General features: G+C 47.6%; 1 protein-coding gene across 1 annotated transcript in view; it reads left to right on the plus strand.

Moving 5' to 3' along the window:
- The window catches only part of PSD4 (pleckstrin and Sec7 domain containing 4), a 29,724-nt gene extending 10,724 nt beyond the window's left edge, over positions 1–19,000 (plus strand). Inside the window, exons 3-16 of the mRNA XM_036748022.1 lie at positions 1,871–1,958; positions 3,074–3,470; positions 7,927–8,103; positions 8,646–8,726; positions 9,436–9,548; positions 10,256–10,314; positions 10,880–10,969; positions 11,811–11,854; positions 12,709–12,878; positions 14,659–14,729; positions 14,871–15,034; positions 15,387–15,531; positions 15,826–15,969; positions 17,548–19,000. Of these exons, the coding sequence (XP_036603917.1) occupies positions 1,871–1,958; positions 3,074–3,470; positions 7,927–8,103; positions 8,646–8,726; positions 9,436–9,548; positions 10,256–10,314; positions 10,880–10,969; positions 11,811–11,854; positions 12,709–12,878; positions 14,659–14,729; positions 14,871–15,034; positions 15,387–15,531; positions 15,826–15,969; positions 17,548–17,805 (2,001 nt within the window). The 3' untranslated portion in view covers positions 17,806–19,000. The remainder of the gene's footprint in view (positions 1–1,870; positions 1,959–3,073; positions 3,471–7,926; positions 8,104–8,645; positions 8,727–9,435; positions 9,549–10,255; positions 10,315–10,879; positions 10,970–11,810; positions 11,855–12,708; positions 12,879–14,658; positions 14,730–14,870; positions 15,035–15,386; positions 15,532–15,825; positions 15,970–17,547) is intronic.
- The last annotated feature ends 461 nt before the right edge of the window (positions 19,001–19,461 follow it).

The raw sequence follows: 19,461 nt of genomic DNA on the forward strand, positions 1-19,461 counted from the left end.
CACTTTTTTCCCTGTTAACAAATAAGGTGACATATCTATCAATAGCAGCTAGATGGGACTTTTTATTTTTCCTAGCTGGCAAAAGAAATTCAAATTATTTAAACAGAAATTGGAAAAGAAATTTGACAGAGTAGAATAAATTTTGGAATCACCCTACTCAGAGGGGAGGGAGTGGTAAAGAGAGACCAAGCCTCACTGTCTGGGAACTTGTCTCCCAAATGGGAAGGTCTGTGTCCACCATCCATTCCATTGGAGCCAAAAGTGGATGTAGCTGGGGCTGTGGCAACAACCTCATAGACTGCTGTGCCTCAAAGCAAAGCTCTACCAGGAAATCATAGCGGACTTGGTAAAATGCCTTCTAAAGACCGGGTGACCAGTGCAGTAGTGGCGCTATCCCCTAGATCTTCCAGCCTCATTATCCTGTCAAAAAAGGAAATGAAGTTAGTCTGGTATGACCCGTTGTGGCTGAATCTACACTCACTCTCAGGTCTCATTATTTCTTTAAGCCACTCTTTAATATTATGTTCTAGAATCTGAAGAAACCATTCTCCCTTCCCAACCTAAAAAAAACTCAGTACATTTATCCTTTCTCATTCTTGTGATATTTTTTCTATTCTCCACATTTTCCAAATATCCCCATTTTATTTTCTCTTTCAGCCTCAGCTTCCTTAGCTGTAGAATAGGGATAATAATAGTCCTATTGGATTGAATGAAAAATATATAAAGTGCTTTGCAAACCTGAAAATGTTATGGAAATCAGATTATCTTTTTTGTTTTTTGCTCACTCTGTAATTATAATTCCAAGGTATTTTTGTTTGTTGTTTTTTTTTAAGTGCTCAGACTTATAAGCTAGTCTTACCCCAGGGCTGGGAACCAGAGAGCAGTGAAGTGTATTCTTTGGTTTTTTTTTTTGAGGGGGAAGGCAGGGCGATTGGGGTTAAGTGACTTGCCCAAGGTCACACAGCTAGTACATGTGTCAAGTGTCTGAGGCCGGATTTGAACTCAGGTCCTCCTGACTCCAGGGCCGGTGCTCCACTCACTGTGCCACCTAGCTGCCCAGGTAAGTGTATCCTTGTCACTTCCCAACTCACCTTGGGTGAGGCAGTGATGGGGGTGGCATGGATAGAGCCCTGGATTTGGAGTCAGAATGAACTCAGCTCAAATCAGGCCCCAGACACTCATTAGTTGTGTGACCGTGAGTTCAAATCATTACCCCTCTCTCCATTTCCAAATCTGTAAAATGGGTTAATAATAGCACCAACTTGCTGGGGGTTGTTGTAGGGATCAACATGGAAGTACTTTGCAAACTCTAACACTCTCAGCAGGTGGATTCCAGCTCTTCCGTTTCCCATTAACCATGTCTTCCTCCCCAGCTGAAGATCATCCTCCTTGGTAAAGAAGACAGAAACAAAATAAGCGTTCAATTCAGCGAATGTTTCTAGAGTTCCTGATAGGTGCCACCTTCCTGTGCTATGCGCTGACAGAGTTTTGCCTCCTCTGTAGTCTCTTATCATCCCCTCTGGTATGAAACTTCAGCGCTCCTCAGCTCCCCCAGCCCCACAGTCTGCCTCTGAGCTAGAACGTGCTGCCCCTGTAGTGTCTGGGTGGGAGAAAGAAGGGGCCCCACCCCCAGCAGATCTCCCCACCCCCAGACAGCCACATCTGCTTGGCCACCAGATCTTCTTCACTTGACTATAAAAAGAGACTTGAGTTTCCAGAGAGCCAGCTCCTAATTTTGGCTCCACCATGAACTTGCTGTCGACTTTCCCTCTGAGCTTCAGTTGGCTCCCCTGTAAAATGAGGGTGTTGGATTAGATGATCTCATAAATGCCCATGCTCTAAGGAACTGAGCCTGGATTTTTCCCCCTAGGTTCAGGACAGCCACACACCCCAATGGACTGCAGAGCTTCCCTCCAGTGTGGACAGGCAACTGCTCAGGACTGAGTACAGAGGTCCAGGTGAGTCCTAGCTTGGAAACTGGCTTCAGGAGAAGGGCAGGGGACAGCTCTGGGACTAGGGGGGCTGAGGAGTTGATCACTTTAGGGCCTGAGATGGAGTGAAGACAACTCCAAGACCCAAAGGCAGCATGGGATTGGGGGGGAGGGAGAAGGAAGAAGGGCACACCTGGAGGTCTCACTTCCCTCCATAAGCAACCAAATGGAAGGACGGTATTTTCTAGTCCCTGAATGCCTCCTTGCTCCAGTTAAAGGCCAGATGTCAAACAAAGGGCCTAAGGAACTGGTGCTGACACTGTTCAGATGGAGAAGGAGGGAAAGGAAGAGAGGGAGAGAGGGAGGGAAAAGGAAGAGAAAAGTGATGAGGAGGCAAGAAGGAAAGAGAGGCCAAAGACAAAAGCAAGGAAATTGAGGAGAAGAAAAGCTAGGTGAGCTACAAACAAGGGGAGAAAGGGGTGAAGAGAGTGAAGAAAGGGAAAAGAGGGATGAGAGAAGGTGAGAAGAGAAGGGAGGACAGGAAAAAGGAGAAAGAGAGTGAAGAGAGAAGGGGAGGGAGAGGAGGGGGATGGAGAAGGTAAGGGGGAGGAGGAAGAGAAGGGAAGAGAGGGGACGAGGATAGAGGGAAAAGGGAGGGGGAGCAGAAGATGATAAGGAGAAGGGGGAAAATTAAGGAGAAGGGGAAGAGGAAAATGGAAAGATAGAGGAAGAAAAGGGGAAGGGGAGGAAAAAAGGAAGGAGGAAAGAAGGGGAAAGAGGAGAGAGAGCAAAGGGAAGGAGAGCAGAAGACAGGCAGGGGCAGTAGGTTAAGGAGTGGGGGAAGAAGAAGGAAGAAGGGGAAGAGGAAAAGAAGGGGAAGAGAAGAAGAAAAGAAGGGGAAAGAGGGGGAAAGGAAGGAGAGCAGAAGATGGTTAAGGGGAGGGGAAGCAGGTTAAGGAGAGGGAAAGGTTAGGAAGGAGGAGAGAGAGGGAAGGGGAAGAGGGGAAGGGGAGGGGGAAGAGGGAGGAGGGAGGAGTGGAGAGGGAGAGGGAAGGGGAAGAGGAAGAAGGGAAGGGGAAGGGGGAAGAGTATCATGCAGACATTAGTGGGTGAGTCATCTGAGCCTTCACCTTCTTCCCCAGGTGGGAGCAATGCTGAGCCGGTTTGCCTCCTGGCTCCAGGTCCCTGGCCACCACCTACCTCATTTCAGGAGCCTGGCAGCCTGACGGTTGGGATCAGGGGCCTCAGTACTCAATCCAGCCCCAGCCCTAGCCCCAGCCTTAGCCCTATTCCGACCCCCAGCCCTGTGCAGCCCCTGGAGGGGAGTTTTCACCATGACAGTGCCTTCCCTGAGTGGAGAATACTGGCTGCCTCCTGCCCTTCATCCTTGGAAAAAGAGGAAGCAGCTTCTGTTTTCCTGAAGAAGACAAGTGAGCCCCTGCCTGCAGAGAAGACAGTGGAGCATCAAGGGGAAATCAAGGCAGAAGCAGCTGGGGAGGCTCAGCAGGATGTCAGCCCAGCACCCCCCAACACCAGAGAGTAAGTATAGGGAAAACCACCTCCCCTGTTAGGAGTGGGAGTAACAGTGACTAACAGGAATAATTATAATGTATATAATGTGTGTGATGTATAATGTTTTATCCTGCTAGGATGGAGTAACGGGGAAGGGGGAAAGGGAAGGGGAAGGCTAGGCCCAGTGAGCTGGGCTATAAAAATGTCCCCAAAGACCCAAATGTGGGGAGAGTTTTGGGGAAATCTAAAAGATATAAAATCATGAAAAACCACAGCACAGATCACAGTAAAATTGGGTAGAAGCTGGGTGACTGTTAAGAGATGCTCTTCTTTTTATTTGAAAGTTGAAAATTAGAAACAAGAATGAAAAATCAGGGCTATGGAGACAGGCTGAGCAGCTGGAAACTCATCATGAAAGCATGTCTATACAGTGCTTCAAACCTTAAAAAGCCCTTTCCCTACAACAGTCCTCTAAGGCTGGTAGTATGTGTGTGATTACATTCATTTTATGAATAAGGATAAGTGACAGTTCCCCCTGTTCCTGGGACAGTGCGAAGATTTGACCCAGTTCTGCTGACTTCAAGTCCAGCTTGGGAGGTTACAGGACTGCTCAGTGTTCACCCACCACCAGACCCCCCACTCTGAACTTTGGAGTAAAATCTAATCAGGCAGAAAGGACCTGGAGAAGGGAGACGTGATACAGGTGCTGAGTGGAGTTTGGAGATAATAGAACCCCGAAATGGGGGTTTGTGAAGATAATCAGTGACCAGGAAAGGAGGCCTGAGTAACCCAAAGGTTGGGGCTGAAACTAGAGGCTGGTGGACTGTGAGGCCTAAAATAATGATGATGATGGTGATAAGTAACAATAGAACATGTTGAGGTTTACAAAGCATTTTTACATAGGTTATCTCATTTGACTCTCACAACAACACTATGAAGTACTAGTATTATCTTCATTTTACAGATAAGGAAACTGAGGCAGAGAGAAGTTTAGTTATGTGCACAAGGCAGCATTTGAGTCTTCCTGGCTTCAATCTAGCTTTGAAATCCAAAGCAACGAGGCTTCTAAGAGCCCAAATGAGGTGGTAACCTGCCTCAAGCTAGGTTAAGTAAGGAGATGGTGAACCTCTTGGCCTGCCAGTCCCTAAATTTGTGCCCAGAGATCCCATGAATTGAAGTCAAGTTGTTTGGGCTTTTAAATAGGGGGCTGAACAGGTTGGGGCTGAAAAGTCAGGAACAGGACTAGTGTAATAGGAGAGCACAGTGTTCATCGGAAATCTCAGAAAGGAAGGAAGGAAAGAAACAAAAGGAGGAAGAAAGGAAAGAAAGAAGGAAGGAAAAAAGAAAGAAGGATGAAGGAAAGGAAAGGAAGAAAGGAAAAAAAGAAGTCTCTCCCCTCTTCTTTCTGTCTCATTCTCCCTTGGGTGTTTGAAGATGCCTGAATCCATTTTGTCACAGAGAATCAAACTGAAGGGTACTGGATCACTGCGACCTCTCCCTTATCCCACTTAATACCTGTGGGCTTTGCCTCTCCCCTGTGCTCAGACTCCTGGCTTCACCCCCCCCCACCCCACTTCTGCAGGTTTGTGGCCTCTTCCTGTGGTTAGATGGCCTCCGGAAACTAATATCCTCCCTCACCCCTCTCTCCTCCCCACCCCCATATCCTTCTATGAAGCACATTCTCAGATGGAGTTTCTTCTTTTTTAAAAATGTTATGAAATTTATGTATTTTATTTTGACTTTAGTAACTATCAACAAAAACAAACATTTGGAGGCACAAAGAATAAAATAAAAGAATAAGAAAACAAGCATAGTTGTATGTCAAACCTACATTTCCATTAATAGCAGTTTGTTTAAAGGAAATTTAAAATAACAACTGTACTGTTTTTTCATCTGTGAATATTCTTTTCTGGACTTAGTTATTGTTACAACTACTTTTAATTTCCTTTTAATTTCCTACCTTCCTCCGTCTGTATCATTTCTTATAAATCTCCCCACATTTCTTTATAATAATAATCATGGCTAATGTTTATATAGTCCTTTTTGATTTGTAAAGTGTTTTATATATGTTCTCATTTTATTATACTCTTCATATTTGTCATTTCTTATGATAAAATAATATTCCATCACATGTATATTTCCCAATTTTTCTAGACATTTCTGCCCATATGGGTTGTTTCTAGCTTTCTACTATTGCAAATGGTGCTGCTAAAGGATGCTGGTATAAAGGAAAACACTTTTTTCCTGTGATTCCTGTGATTCCCCTAGTAGTGGGATCACTGGTACAAAGGCTATAACGGTAGCTTTTATTGTATAGTTTCATATTGCTTTCCAAACAGATTGTACCAATTCACAGCTCTACAAATTCTGTGCCTGTTTCTCCACAGCCTCACCAACATTGAATTTTGTCATCTTTAATCCTTCGTTTTTTGTTGTCCTGAGCATTTTTCACCTACTCTTCCATGTAAGGTGGCATCTCAGAGCTACTTTAATTTGCATCAAATTATTAGAGATTGAATAATTTTATTCTTAATTATTAATGTAGATTTCTTTTTCTTTTGATAAGTACCTGCTGACCATTTATTTGTTGGAAAATTGGTCTTACTCTTTCAAATTTGTGACAATTCTTTATGGACTTGGCTGTTTAATTTTTATCACGAATGCTTATAGGAAAGTTTTTTTCTTACCTAATATAGTTATTTTTCTTATAATCACTGAATCCTCTTGAGGGCAACAAAAATTACCATTGTAGAGAGTTGTAGTTTGATCAGGACATAAGCCCTGTTGGTCCATCATTCCAAAAAGGAAAGAAAGGCAACAACCAAAAAATGAAATTCCTTGTTTCTGACTTGAGTTTTTTCCCGATGAAATCTATATTCTCTTCCAATTTCCCATCTTTGGCTATCTGAGGCCCAAGCTGAATTGTCTTCCCTTGACTCCCTAGATTTCTCTTTCACAATCTTCTATTCCTATTCCTGGTTGAGTCCGGACCTTGTTTCCTTAACTACTGCAAAACAAAAAACAAAAAAGAATTTTTCTCCAGGAGCCTGGCTTCCTCCAAACCCTTTCTCCTAATTATCCTTTGCCTTCTGCTTAGATGCTGAATTCCCCATTGCTGATCCCCTTTGATCATCTGCTCCTCAGGACCCAGGGCCATTTTGTTTTTCCTAGAGGAGCCAGAGAAGCTGGCTCTTTTGCTGATGTAGAAACCATTAGCCCATAACCATTAGCTGTAGTTATTTCATAGATGCAAATAAAACATGTCTAATTATACTATGGAGTCTCATGGAAAGGGAGACAGTTCTCTGTGTGCTTCCTATATCATCCCTCCTCCTGGGGCTGTACCAGGCTCTCTGATAGCACGCTTGTCCATATGCTCCCATGCTACACATCCCAACTTGGAGGCTTCTAAGAAATAATGAAGAGCTAGAACTGAGGGAAGAGGAGGAGGAGGAGGAGGAGGAGGAGGAGGAGGAGGAGGAAGAGAGCAAGCTGGAAAGACAGGAGCTCCCTAGATCTAGAGTTTTGGGCTTGTTTGCTTCTTTATTTTTTGTTTCCTAAATGTCTTTGAGCCCAGGCAGATGGAAGGTCCTGAACACTGTCAGCCAAGGGTTGAAGAACTAAGATAGATTTTACTTCTGCTCGTATTCAGTCCAACTTTTTCCTTGTCAGTTCCATATGCAACTTATGATCAAGTCACTTAACCTCTCAGTTTTCTCATCTGTGAAATGGGAGTAACCTACTTTACAGGGTTATTGTGAGAACCAAGCAAGATCTTATATGGAACGCATTTTGCAAACCTTAAATCATTATAAAAATATTGGCTATTATTATTAATTATTCAGACCCTAAAAGAGCTGGGTTCCCTTCATGAGATGGGCAGGATTATAGACTTACTACTGAAAGGGACTTTACAACCTAACCCTCATTTTATAGACAAAGAAACTAAGGCTCTGGGTAGTTAATAATAATTATAATTATAATAGCCAACATTTATATAGTATGCAGTAAGTGCTTTACAGTAATAATCTCACTTGATCCTCATAGCAACCCTGTGAGGTAGATGCGATTCTTATCCCCATTTTTACAGTTGAGGAAACTGAGGCAAATGGAGTTAAGTGACTTTCCCAGGGCCACACAACTAGTAAATGTCTAAGGATGGATTTGAACTTGGGTCTTCCTGACTCCAAGTCTATCACTCTATCTACTGCTCCATCTAGGTGCTTTGGGGCTTGATCTAAATATGATTGGAAGACAGGGAAAATCTGTTCCTGAAGCTGTCTTCCCTATTGCTTATCCTCAGAGATTCCTCCTCAGAGGCCTGGATATGTCCTCTGGCCTGGCACTGATATTAGATGTGAGGTCTTCATTAGAAGCATGAATATAATGCCGTCAGGACTAAGCTAGGTCTGTGATTCTTCAGTGGTCTGTCCTGGGTCTCCCAGCTTTGTCCTCAAGGTCCTCTCCTTCTGTCTCTTTTCAGACATCTTAGAAGCACCACATCCCATACAGAGCCCCAGGGAGAAGGGCAGAGGCCAGAGGCTAAAGACAAGGTTGCCAATGGGGTCAACCCTGACCAAGTGGCTTGGAAACTGGCTTCGCGCCTCTACCATCTGGATGGCTTCCGGAAATGCGAGGTGGCTGTGCACCTTCAGAAGAAGTGAGCAGGGGCCCAGGCTGGTTGGTTGATAAGATGGAGCAACCGCTCTCAGGGAAGATCTGATCAGAGGGCTATCTGGCCACTGCTAATGTGCCCATGGCATTGTCTTCCTGCATAGTCTGCCATCTTGTCCCTATGCCTTTCCTCATCCCTGATTGTCCTCACTGTCCCTTCCTGCAGCATCCTCCATGTCTGCTCTCCCTGGCCCACCCTTGGCCCCATTTCCCTTCTCCCTCACCACTGAACCAATCTAGTTTTGTCCTCACACTCCTTCTTGGTCTGGGATGAGCTTCCCAAGATGGCGGTGATGATCTCTACCTGTTCTTCCATGACCCATGTCGGGGCAGAATGGAGCAGGGTATTGTTACCTTGCCCAGACTGCCTCCCTCACTGGACAGGAAGCCCACTGGTTCCTCCTGTTGGGACTTCCAGGCAGCTGGGATGATCAGCCAGGGCTCCTGTTTCTCCATCTCCTTTTCTGCCCTGCTCCTAGCTCCAAGATTCAGGTTCCTCACTCTTCCCATGCCCTTCTTGGTTTGTAGCAATGACTTCAGCAGGGATGTGGCTGAGAAATACCTGTCCTTCTTCCAGTTTAAAGACAAGAGCTTGGACCAAGCCCTTCGGTAGGTTGCTTATAGGCTATTGACACAAGTAACCATAATACCAGCTTGTTGTAGAGTCGTTTCAGTCGTGTCTGATTCTTTGTGACCCCATTTGGGGTTTTCTTGGAAAAAATACTGGAGTATAGTACTGTCATTTCCTTCTCTCGCTCATTTTACAGATGAGAAAACTGAGGCAAACAGGGCCAAGGGATTTGCCCAGAGTCACGCAGCTAGTATCTGAAGCCATATTTGAACTCAGGTCTTCCTGACTCTAATCCCAGCTCTATATTCACTGTGCCACCTAGCTGCCCCCGTAATACCAACTAGCATGTATTAAATCCTGGGTTCAAATCCCACTTCCAATGTTTCCTTCCACTGTGATTCAAAGGTCAAGTCCCTTGACTTCTCTTCTTTACCTGAAAATGAAAGGGTTGGACCTCCTCAGGCCCGTTCCATGTCCACATCAATATTCCCTAGAATAAGACACTTTGGGCAAGTCACTGAACTTCTGTTGGCCTCAGTTTCCCCAATGATTAAATAAGGGAGTTGGACTGAGTAATGTTCTGGCCCCTTCTAGTCTGGACCTAAGATTCTATGGAGGATTTCAGTAGACAAATGGGTGGAGTTGGTGGGGGGGAGGGTGGAATCCATTCTGTGTGCGGGAGACTGCATCTTTTTCTAACAATTTTCCTTCGCTAACTTTTACCCTGCCCCCTCCACCCCATGCCAGGAGCTTCCTCCAGGCTCTGGTGTTGAGTGGAGAGACTCAGGAGCGAGAGAGAATCCTCTATCAGTTCTCCAAGCGTTTCCACCATTGCAACCCTGGGGCCTTCCCATCAGCAGGTGAGAAGAGGAGGATGGTGGAGGGAGGCAGGGCAGGCCGGAGGAGAGGGGTCCTGGCCAGACAAAGGGATCTGAGAGAGAGCAGGGAGATTGTCTATCACTGCTGGTTTGGGAACAGACTGGAGGAGAGGGAGCCACACACCACAGAAACATGGAAGTGTGATGCTTTCATTGGAGGGGCATCCCCTCCTTACAGCCACCGGTCCTTCCGGACATCAGTAGATGGTTTCAGAAGTGGAAATGAGTCACTTAGTCACCAACACTCTGGGGATAAGACACTTCATGCCTCACTGGGCTGGTCCTTGGACAAAAGATGGACGGTCTCTTGCAAAGCTTAAGGAGGCAATGTGGCCCAGTGGGGAATGTATGATGGATTTGGAGTCAGAAGGCCAAGGTTCGAATCCCAGTTTTTGCTTAAGTGATCTTGGCCCCATTTTCATCATCAGTGAAAAGAGGAGGACGGTATTGGACTTGATGTCTTCTAAGGGCCCTTTCAGCAATAAATCTACCCTCTCATGGCTTCCGTGCCATGGTGAGGCACCTGAGCAAGATTTAAATGGAGAGAGGAGAAGGGGAAAGGAGAAGGCAGCTCTACTGAGTCACTGAATCTGATTATACTGAATCAGCCAGTTAATAGTAGGTGAGATCAGGAGAGTCAACCTACACCACACCAAGACCCTAGACATCCTGGTTTCTCTGTTCCGTAGATGCTGTCCATACCTTGACTTGTGCACTAATGCTCCTTAACACAGATTTGCATGGACAGGTAAGCAGGGATTGAGGGAATTGGGAAGGAAGAGAGAAAGGGAAGGAGGCACAGACAGGGGAAGAAATGGGAGCAGCTCCACCTCTTAGTTTTTCTGGGGTTTCAAGGCCAGTATGGTTGGCTCCTGGAATACTGGTCTGCTCAATCTAACAGGTACTGGGGCTAGAGGTGGGAAGAGCACCCCCTTCCCCCACAAGGGGCCACAATCCTGGCATCATGAAAGTAACAAATCAGGGAGAGAAGGGCTGTGGTAGATGAGAGGCAGCAGTGGTAGATGAGAAGTTGACTTAGTGAGTGGAGGGCATTTACATGGTATAGGATGGGCAGGGAGAGCACTCAGGGGTGCAATGGAACCTAAGACAAGGAGATTGAATAAGGGGAAGAGGCTTAGGAGACCTGAGCCAGCAAGGAAAGCATGGAGGTGCCAGCTGGCCAGATCTGAGGCAGAGAGATTGAGGATGGTTCCAGCATCTGGGCAGGGACACTTATGGGGCCATAGGGAGGGGGTGATGCTGCTAGGTAGTAACTTTTGTATGCTTTTCTCCATGGGCACATGTGGCCACAGAACATTGGAAGAAGCATGACCTGCCAGGAGTTTATAACCAACCTGAATGGCTTGAAGGATGGTGGGAACTTCCCCAAGGAGCAGCTGAAGGTATGGAGACCAAGGGGAGAACCGGGGGTTTCTTTGTCGATCTCAGGACACCTGCATCCTTGACGTGCTTATGCCCATTGTCCCAAGTGATATGAGACCATGGGGGATGTCCCCTCTGACCCCTCATTTTATAGATGACAGAATCAAAAACCAGAGATGTTCAATAACTTTCCCAAGGTCACATAGATGACCTTTGCCTCCAAGTGCCATATTCTTTCCATTTCAGCCAAATTAAGGCCCAAAGAGGAGAAAAAATTTGCTATTGGGTGACAAGGCCTCCTCCATTTTGTGTTTAGTGCACACTTGCCACATGCCCATCACCTGCTGAGCCCTTTGAGAGAGACCACATCATATAAGAAAGGCATGATGTATTTAGGATTCATAGGTCATTTCCCCCTTGGCTTGCTTTGGTCTTTGGAATGCTAAAGTTGAGGAAGGACGATGCCCAGAGTGGGTTGTTGGTGATCCACTGTCCCTATAGGAAAAAGATATTGGACACTGCCCCCCGCCAAGAACCCAGAGCTGGGGGTGAGGAACCTGTGACCTCGATGCCACCTATGACCCTCTAGGTCCTTAAGGGCTGCACCTGAGGCCATGTGTGCCCTCATGGCCACAGGTTCTCCACCCCTGGGGCTCCAGACAAAGAAGGGTTAGTAGTAGGGCATGGGGTGGCATGTATAGCGGGGGCAGTGTTTGCCTCGTGAGCTGGGCTTCAAAGAACAGTCATTTTCTCATGTTCGTGACCTTGGATAAATTACTTAACTTGCTTAAGCCTCACTTTAATCAACTTTTAAGAGTGCTGTGGTCTGTTTCTTCATCTGGTGTTGTTTTTTGTTTCCAGACACTCTACTGGTCTATCCGCAGCGAGAAGCTGGAGTGGGCAATGTAAGTAATAACCCTTCTTCCCCTCCCTAGTGCATCCCTAAACTCCTACACCCTCCCATGGTCCCTCCAACCCCTGCCCACATTGGCAGGACTTCTCCAAGGTAGGCTGTGGGACCAGGTGGTTCTCCTAGAACCCAGGAATCATGGGCCACTTAAGCAGCCCCAGGGCCAGGCCCATGCTCTTGTCCATGACAAAGAGACAGAGAAGCAAGGACCTGGTCCATGCTACCAGTGGGAATAGGGGAAGCCCCAACCCAACGCGTCTAAACAAGGGGTGGAGGAGGAGGGGAGCCCAGGTGAGTTCTGTTCTATGTACAGAGAACATATGGGACAGCTCGGAAAGAGGGTGGGAAGGGAAAAAAAAACAGAAAGCCACATGATAACTTTATCATATATTTAAAACGAATACCAAGTTGTACATAATAGATTTGCAGTTTGATGTGCAATCATCTTTTTTAGTATTCTAATTTAAATTTAATTTAAATCTAAATTCTAATTTAATATTCCATATTATAGAAATGCTTATTTTATTTCTTAAGTTCAGAATAAAATAAATTTTTAATAAACAATTTATAGAGCACTTTATGTAGGTTGTTATCATTTGATCCTCACGACAACCCTGTGAGGTAGGTGCTATTATTATGCTCACTTTACAGATGAGAAAATTGAGGCAGATGGTGTTTATGACTCACCCAGAGTCATGCCACTAGTGTCCAAAGCAGGATTCAAACTCGGGTCTGTGTGGTTCCAAGCCCAGTGTCCTCTCCCCAATGCCCTCAGAGCTATTTCCTCTACAGTGGCTGTACCTCTAAAGGATGCTTTCCATCATCCTGGTCCGGCTTCTCATCTTACAGGGATGAAGAGGAGGAGGTAGCCATGAAACCAATGAAGCCCAGGCCGTCCATTTCAGGCAGCCAGAAGAGACGTAACACCTTCATTCAGTTGACCCAAGACCCCACCGTACCCACCTACAAGCAAGGGCTCCTCGCTCGAAAGATGCACGCTGATGCCGATGGGAAAAAGAGTGAGTGTTGGAGGCTCTGGACACTGTGTGTGTGTGTGTGTGTGTGTGTGAGACGCGCACATAAACTGACCATCCCTGCTGTCTAGGTCAGCATACATGACTTGAGCTCCCACTACATGCAAGGGATTATGAATGATACACAAAAGTGAACAAAACCCATCCTTGAAGAGTTTAAATTTTTTTCTTTTTTTTCCCCTTAATAGTATTTTATTTTTTCCTAATTACATGTGAAGATAGTTTTCAACATTCATTTTTGTAAAATTTTGAGTTCCAAACTTTTCTCCCTCCTTGCCTTCTTAACAGCAAGCAATCTGATATAGGTTATACATGTACCATCATGTTAAACGTATTTCCACGTCTGTCATATTGTGAAAGAAGAATCAGAATGAAAGGGAAAAGACACAAGAAAGAAAAAACAAAAAAGAGAAAATAGTATGCTTTCATCTGCATTTAGACTCCATATTTCTTTTTCTGGATGGGGAACAGCATTTGCCATGACAAGTTGTCTCAGGTCCTTGCGTTGCTGAGCAGAGTTAAGTCAATCATAGTTGATCATCACACAATGCTGCTGTTACTGTATACAATGTTCTCCTGGATCTGCTCACTTCACCCAGCATCAGTTCGAAGAGCTTTACATTTTGATGGAGAAGAAAGCCGTAAGGAAATGGCCCTAATAGAAAACAGACTGAGAAAAGACACATGGTGCACACAAAGGGCCAGTAAGAACTCCCCATCGCAGCTCACGTTTCTGTGGGGCTGTAGGCATTGGCTCATTTGAACCTTATCACAGTAATGTGCACTAGATGCTGCCATTTTCCCCTTTTCACAGAGAAGGAAATGAAGGCTGAAAAAGTCTAAATGAGTTACCCAGGGTCACCCAGATAGGCAGGATTCAAACTCTGCTCTTCCTGAACCAGGGTCTAGTGCTCTGTCAAGCTAGGGGAAGCCTAGCTTGGGGAAGAAATCTCTTCTGGGTGGAGGGATCAGAAGAAGCTCCACAGAGGAGAAGGCATTTGAACTGGGCTATTTTCACTCTTTCCTTCCCCCAGGGGACGGAGTTGTATTTCCATGAGTGGTAGGTCATACTGCCTCCCATGGAAAAACTGGTCCAGGGCAGGCTACTTCTCAGTGTCAGGCTGTTGGGAAGGGGGAAGGGAACAAGTATGGGTGTGCACCTACTATGTGCCAGGCAGGGTGCTAAGCGCTTTACAAATATTATCTAATTTGATCTTCACAACAAGTAGGTGATGTTATTATCCCCAGATTAAACAGAGGTTAAATGGCCTACCTAGGGTCACACAGCAAGGAAATGACCGAGGTCAGATTTGTACTCACGTCTTCTTGAATCCATGCCAAGTGCTCTGCCCACTGTGCCACCTGGCTTGTCTACTTTGATGCCTGGGGCAAACTCAGTGACTATAGGTGCAGGTGGGGAACACTGGCCTGTGAACCCCTGCGCAGTGTAATGTTTGACCCAGGGCTGCCTTAGAGCTGGAAGAACTATGCCCACCCTGGAATAAATGGGAGCCTAGCTCCTCTGTCTAGAGAGTTAGAGGACCTGAAATGCCCCAAGGCCCCTCAAGTGTCTCCTCTCCCAGAGCAGTCCTTTATCTGGGAAAACGCTGCTTATCTTAGGGCCAACCTGATGGGCACAAAAAAGGTTCCCCTCCTTCCCCCCCAATTAGAGGACAACACCAAGGGGAAGTTTTCTCCCGGAGGCAAAGCCTCTGTGACCCTAGTTCCATATGTGCTACCACCTTCTTTCCTCTTCTCTGGACAGCTCCCTGGGGGAAGCGGGGCTGGAAGATGTTCCACACCCTACTTCGAGGGATGGTGCTCTACTTCCTCAAGGTAAGCATGCCATACACATGGTGGGAGGCCTAGAATCCCATTGGAGAGGGGATGGGAGCCCAGTGCCAAATCATGGCCCAAATTCCCTCTGGAGACCTGGGTGGTTTCTTCTTATCTCTAAGTCTCATCCTCCTGGGGCAGGGAGAAGAGTCCTGTCCGGCAGACTGGCCCGCAGAAGGGCCCATGCCAGAGGAAGCTGTGGGGGTACATCACGCACTGGCTGTCCCAGCTGTCCATTATACCAAGAAACCTCACGTCTTTCAACTGCGCACAGCTGACTGGCGCCTCTACCTTTTCCACGCCCCGTGAGTGCTAATGAGAGGATGGGATAAAGGTGCACAGGACCAGGCAGTGACCCTCATAACACTTCTGGGGCTTCTTCTCATCCCCTCCTGGGACTTGAGTCCTGACTGGCCCTATGCTGTTGGCTGAGAACTGGGTTCAGTCCACTCTTGGTTTGGATCACACCTCATCATGAAACCCTAAGAGGGTGTGCTTTCCGGGGGTGGGTCTAGATAATAAAAATAGAGACAAGGGTTAGTGTGGCATGGGGGAGATGGTTTAAGGGTGAGAAACAGGGCAAATTAATACAGGATTGACTGTTTTCTTTCCCTTGTTCCCACCCTCACTCAATGGCTTTTGTGATGCTAACTCTAGAACCGCCAAAGAGATGACTTCTTGGATTGCCCGGATCAACTTGGCTGCTGCCACCCACTCTGCGCCACCCTTTCCTGCTGCTGTGGGCTCTCAGCGGAAATTTGTCCGACCCATCCTCCCCACCGGCCCAGCCCGGAGCTCTCTGGTATGCTAACCCCTGGGCAGAGGGGAGGAGTGAGGACAGAATCCAAGAGAGGAATGTGGAGGGCAGGGGGCCCCATGGCGGTGATGGGGGGATCCAGGTAGCCCATTTAGAGTGGCTCATTGGCTGGGGCCCCCATGGTGGTGATGGGGAGATCCAGATAGCCCATTTAGAGTAACTCATTGGCTGGGGCCCCAACGGTGGTGATGGGGGGATCCAGATGGCCCATTTAGAGTGGCTCATCGGCCAGTCCCAAGGCCAGGCGTTAGCCTCAGTCCAGCCCCCTTTAAAACACAGGAGGAGCAACACCGGTCCCACGAGAGCTGTTTGGACGCGGCCTCTGATGACCTGATAGATCTGCAGAAGAGCTTGCCTGAGCGGAGAGGCCGGAGCCGTGACTTGGAGGAGTACAGGCTCCGGAAAGAGTACCTGGAGTATGAGGTGGGTGAGGCCTTCTCCACAGCCATTTCCCTTTCCTTTCCCCTCCCCCACCCCCACATAACGGCCCTTCTCCCATTAGCTTTGTTCTGTGCTTTCCTCCCCTGTATAGTCCCAACAGTGCATCAACAAGGTGCTGAGGGGATAGGTGACATCGATATGTGCTCAGAAGCTCAAGTTCAGGCAGGTCCCTGGCCCTGGGTTCCTTTATCTTCTTGAGTCTGAGAATCACTTCCCTGGCCAAAGTCTCTGTAGGCCCATGTCAGGTCACAGGATGCTATGAGTTTATTTTTTTTTAACCCAAAACATTTTTCTTTGGGCTTATTTTGTTTCCCTCCATAAAATTAGGGAAAAAAAATTCTTGTCAGCCATAAATCATTCCTACAGGTCTTTGCATCTCTGAATATACCTAGCATGTTTTTTTATGAGCTGCCTGAATTTAGATAGTATGTGTATAGATGTTTCTCAACTACCATAGCCAGTAGATAATAACCAACATTTTTTTTCTCTCATCCAAATTAAGATTTGCTCCGGAATTTCCACCTCATTTCTTGAAGCATTGTTTACAGGCCTATTACTAACACTCCTTATACCATACATTCCTGGGGGAGAGTCACATGACATGAGCAAACCCTCAAATCACCATTTTCTGATGAGTTCAGTTGTGGGGTAAGGACGGGGAGGCGCTATGTCCCTTGAAGGGGAGACAGACCCCAGCACACCCTGGGCTGGAAGGAGCTTGCCTGGGTGATGCCTGTAGGCAAAGGAAGCTGCCATCTGGTAGCTTCCTATCTTGACTCATTAGTCTCAGGAATTAGGGAATCATCTTTCTTAGCTAATGGAGAGCAAGTGCTATCAATGTCCTCTAAGAGTCAGCACCCTGAGGCAAAGGCCTAGATCTGTGACCTTAGTTACATCTCTGTGTTTCCTTTTGTTTTGTTTTTGAAAATCAGCACCCTGAGGCAAAGGCCTAGATCTGCAACCCTGGTTACATCTCTGTGGGTTTTTTTTCCTCCTGTGATTTTAAACTTTCTATAAATTTTAAAGGCTCCATTGGTTCTTAAGTTCTCTGCCAGTTGGGCATAAGTGACAGCTGACCCCAACAAGACAGAAGGGCTTGTCAACCTAGGAGCATCCCATCTAAGACCATAGGGTTCACCAGCAGGTTGGCCTTAGGGTGGTTTGTTTTGTTTTTTAGGATATTTTTTTTTCCTCAGCAACTCTTCAACACTATATACGAAGTCCTAAAGGGACTAAACTCTTCACTGGTTGGAGGGCCCACCGTGACCAGGTCCTACCCTGAAGTATAAATCTCTAGTACAAAGCCATGAATAGGGACAGGCAGGACATTTCCTGTGCTCTGGGCAATGCCACAGGAGGGGGCTTTGGATGGCTGAGGGACTGGGGGTTTGGTGGAAAAGATCAAAGCTGAACATCTCTAACTACAGAATATGGTCCCCAGCCTTATGCCACATTCCGCCCTGCTTCTGGTTAGCTCTCCTCCCCCACCCCATCCCTTTTGCAGTGGATCTTATGCTAAGGCCAGGGGCTGAGGGGGCTGAGGGGGCCTGTGTATTACAGAAAACCCGCTATGAGACCTACACCCTGCTGCTGGTGGCCCGCCTGCGCTGCCCCTCCGAAGACTTGGACCTATGGGAGAGCCAGCTGGCACAGGAGGCCGAGGGGACCTGGAAACCAGAGCCCAGCCTTAAGAAGTCCCATTCTAGTCCTTCCCTGCACCAGGAAGAGGCCCCCACCACAGCCAAGGTGAAGAGGAACATTTCTGAGAGACGGACCTACCGCAAAATCATCCCCAAGAGAAACCGAAACCAGCTGTGACCACAGAACTGAACATGGCCCCTGCCAGGGGTGGACCCAGGAATCGATGCCTTACAAAGGAGAGAAACTACCACCCTCAGTCCGACCTGCATCTCAGGGCTGAGCAGGTCCTGACCCCAGCTGGATCCCACCCTTGTAGGTGGCTTATTCCTTTCAGGGATTTCAGCCTTGGGAGACTGATGGAGGCAGCCCCAGATTCCTCCTTTCCCCACTTTTGCAAATGGTTGTTTTTTCTTCCCCTTTCTTCCAACCCTGTCTGCCACCCAGCTTCATTGAAGTCACCAAATTTCTCCCAGCCTTCAACCTCTAAATCACATCCCCCACCCTCAACCTCCCTGAAGGAGAGAGAAGTGAAGGTGGAGAATGAGCCCCACTTCCTCCACCCACCAGAGAAGTCATGCTTGCTTGTTGGGGGGCAGGGACAGAAGGCAGGGGGAGACAGAGGACAGATAGAACCAGGCTTCTCCCCTGACCTGATATGGGACATGTTATCACCCCCTGTTTCTAAAACCCAACTGCTGGACTAGATATCTCTACATTCACTTCTGGTTCTAGGGTGCTATTAGCCCCCTAGAGTGCTCTGTCTCATACACACCACCAGAACCATAGAGGTCCAGAAAAAAAGGGAGTCAAAGGTTCCGAGCTGGAAAGGCCAGGCTGCCTGCTTAGAGAGGCCCCTGGGGAGGAGGTGGAGGTGGGGCCATCTATTGACGGCTCTAGGCTCTCCCCCATCCTGGAGGAAGCCAGGAACCCCCAAGCCCTTGTATGTGCAGGCTTACAGAGCTCTCTATGTCAGCCTGGCAAATATGGAAGAGAAAAGGTGTGGGCCTAGTCTCTCCCCACTCTCTCCTCCCCACCCAGCTTTGTGGGAGCCTGGCTTCAGCAGGTGTCTCAGGATTTTTCTCCAAAAGTCCCAGCCCCTCCTGCTTCTTGTCCGTATTGACTCTCCCTCCTTCCCTGGCCCTGCCAGCTGGGAGAGGCCTCTGGCTTGAACACCCATTCAGTGATCAGCCAAGCAGAGCCAAGTGTCTGGGAGTGGGCCCAGAAGGGGGTGGAAGAACCTTCTACTCTCCAGAGAGAAACTCTAGGGCTGAGGATAGAGACCTGGCACTCTAGGAACAAGTGGCCTTTGTTTCTTGAGGTGTGGGAAAGGGGGTCTCACTGTTGGCCTCTTCCTCCCCCTCCCCAGCCCCAGTCCCTAGGAGTAGGTGGGGAGGTATGCACAAGGGTGGTGACTCCGAGGGGGCAGCAAAGAACAGGACCCCTCACAGCATCCCAGGGCCTGGGTACCCCTGCTCCCCAGTGTTCCACCCTAGTTCCCCTGGGCAGCAGAATCACCTTCTCAGCAGCCGTACAATGGCAGCGATGATTTAGATGGAGGATTACAATCTCTGGAAATTCTTATGGGGTCACAGCATACACAGTACCTTCCCATCTTCCCCCAGCCATGCTCTTAACTGCCCTGAGCCCAGCTCCCTACCAGAACCACCCTGAGACAGTATAACCCTCTGGAAACCCAGGGAAAGATGTCTTCTTCCTCTATCTCTAGCAGAAGGAGCAGCAGCCCTGGCCTGGCAAGCCCCCTTTCCCTGATTCTGAGGGATGGATTCTGGCTCCTGGTGTCTCCACCAAGGTCTCCAGAGGAATCCCCCGGAA

The sequence above is a fragment of the Trichosurus vulpecula genome, chromosome 3, assembly GCF_011100635.1.
Source record: "Trichosurus vulpecula isolate mTriVul1 chromosome 3, mTriVul1.pri, whole genome shotgun sequence".
Classification (NCBI taxonomy): domain Eukaryota; kingdom Metazoa; phylum Chordata; class Mammalia; order Diprotodontia; family Phalangeridae; genus Trichosurus; species Trichosurus vulpecula.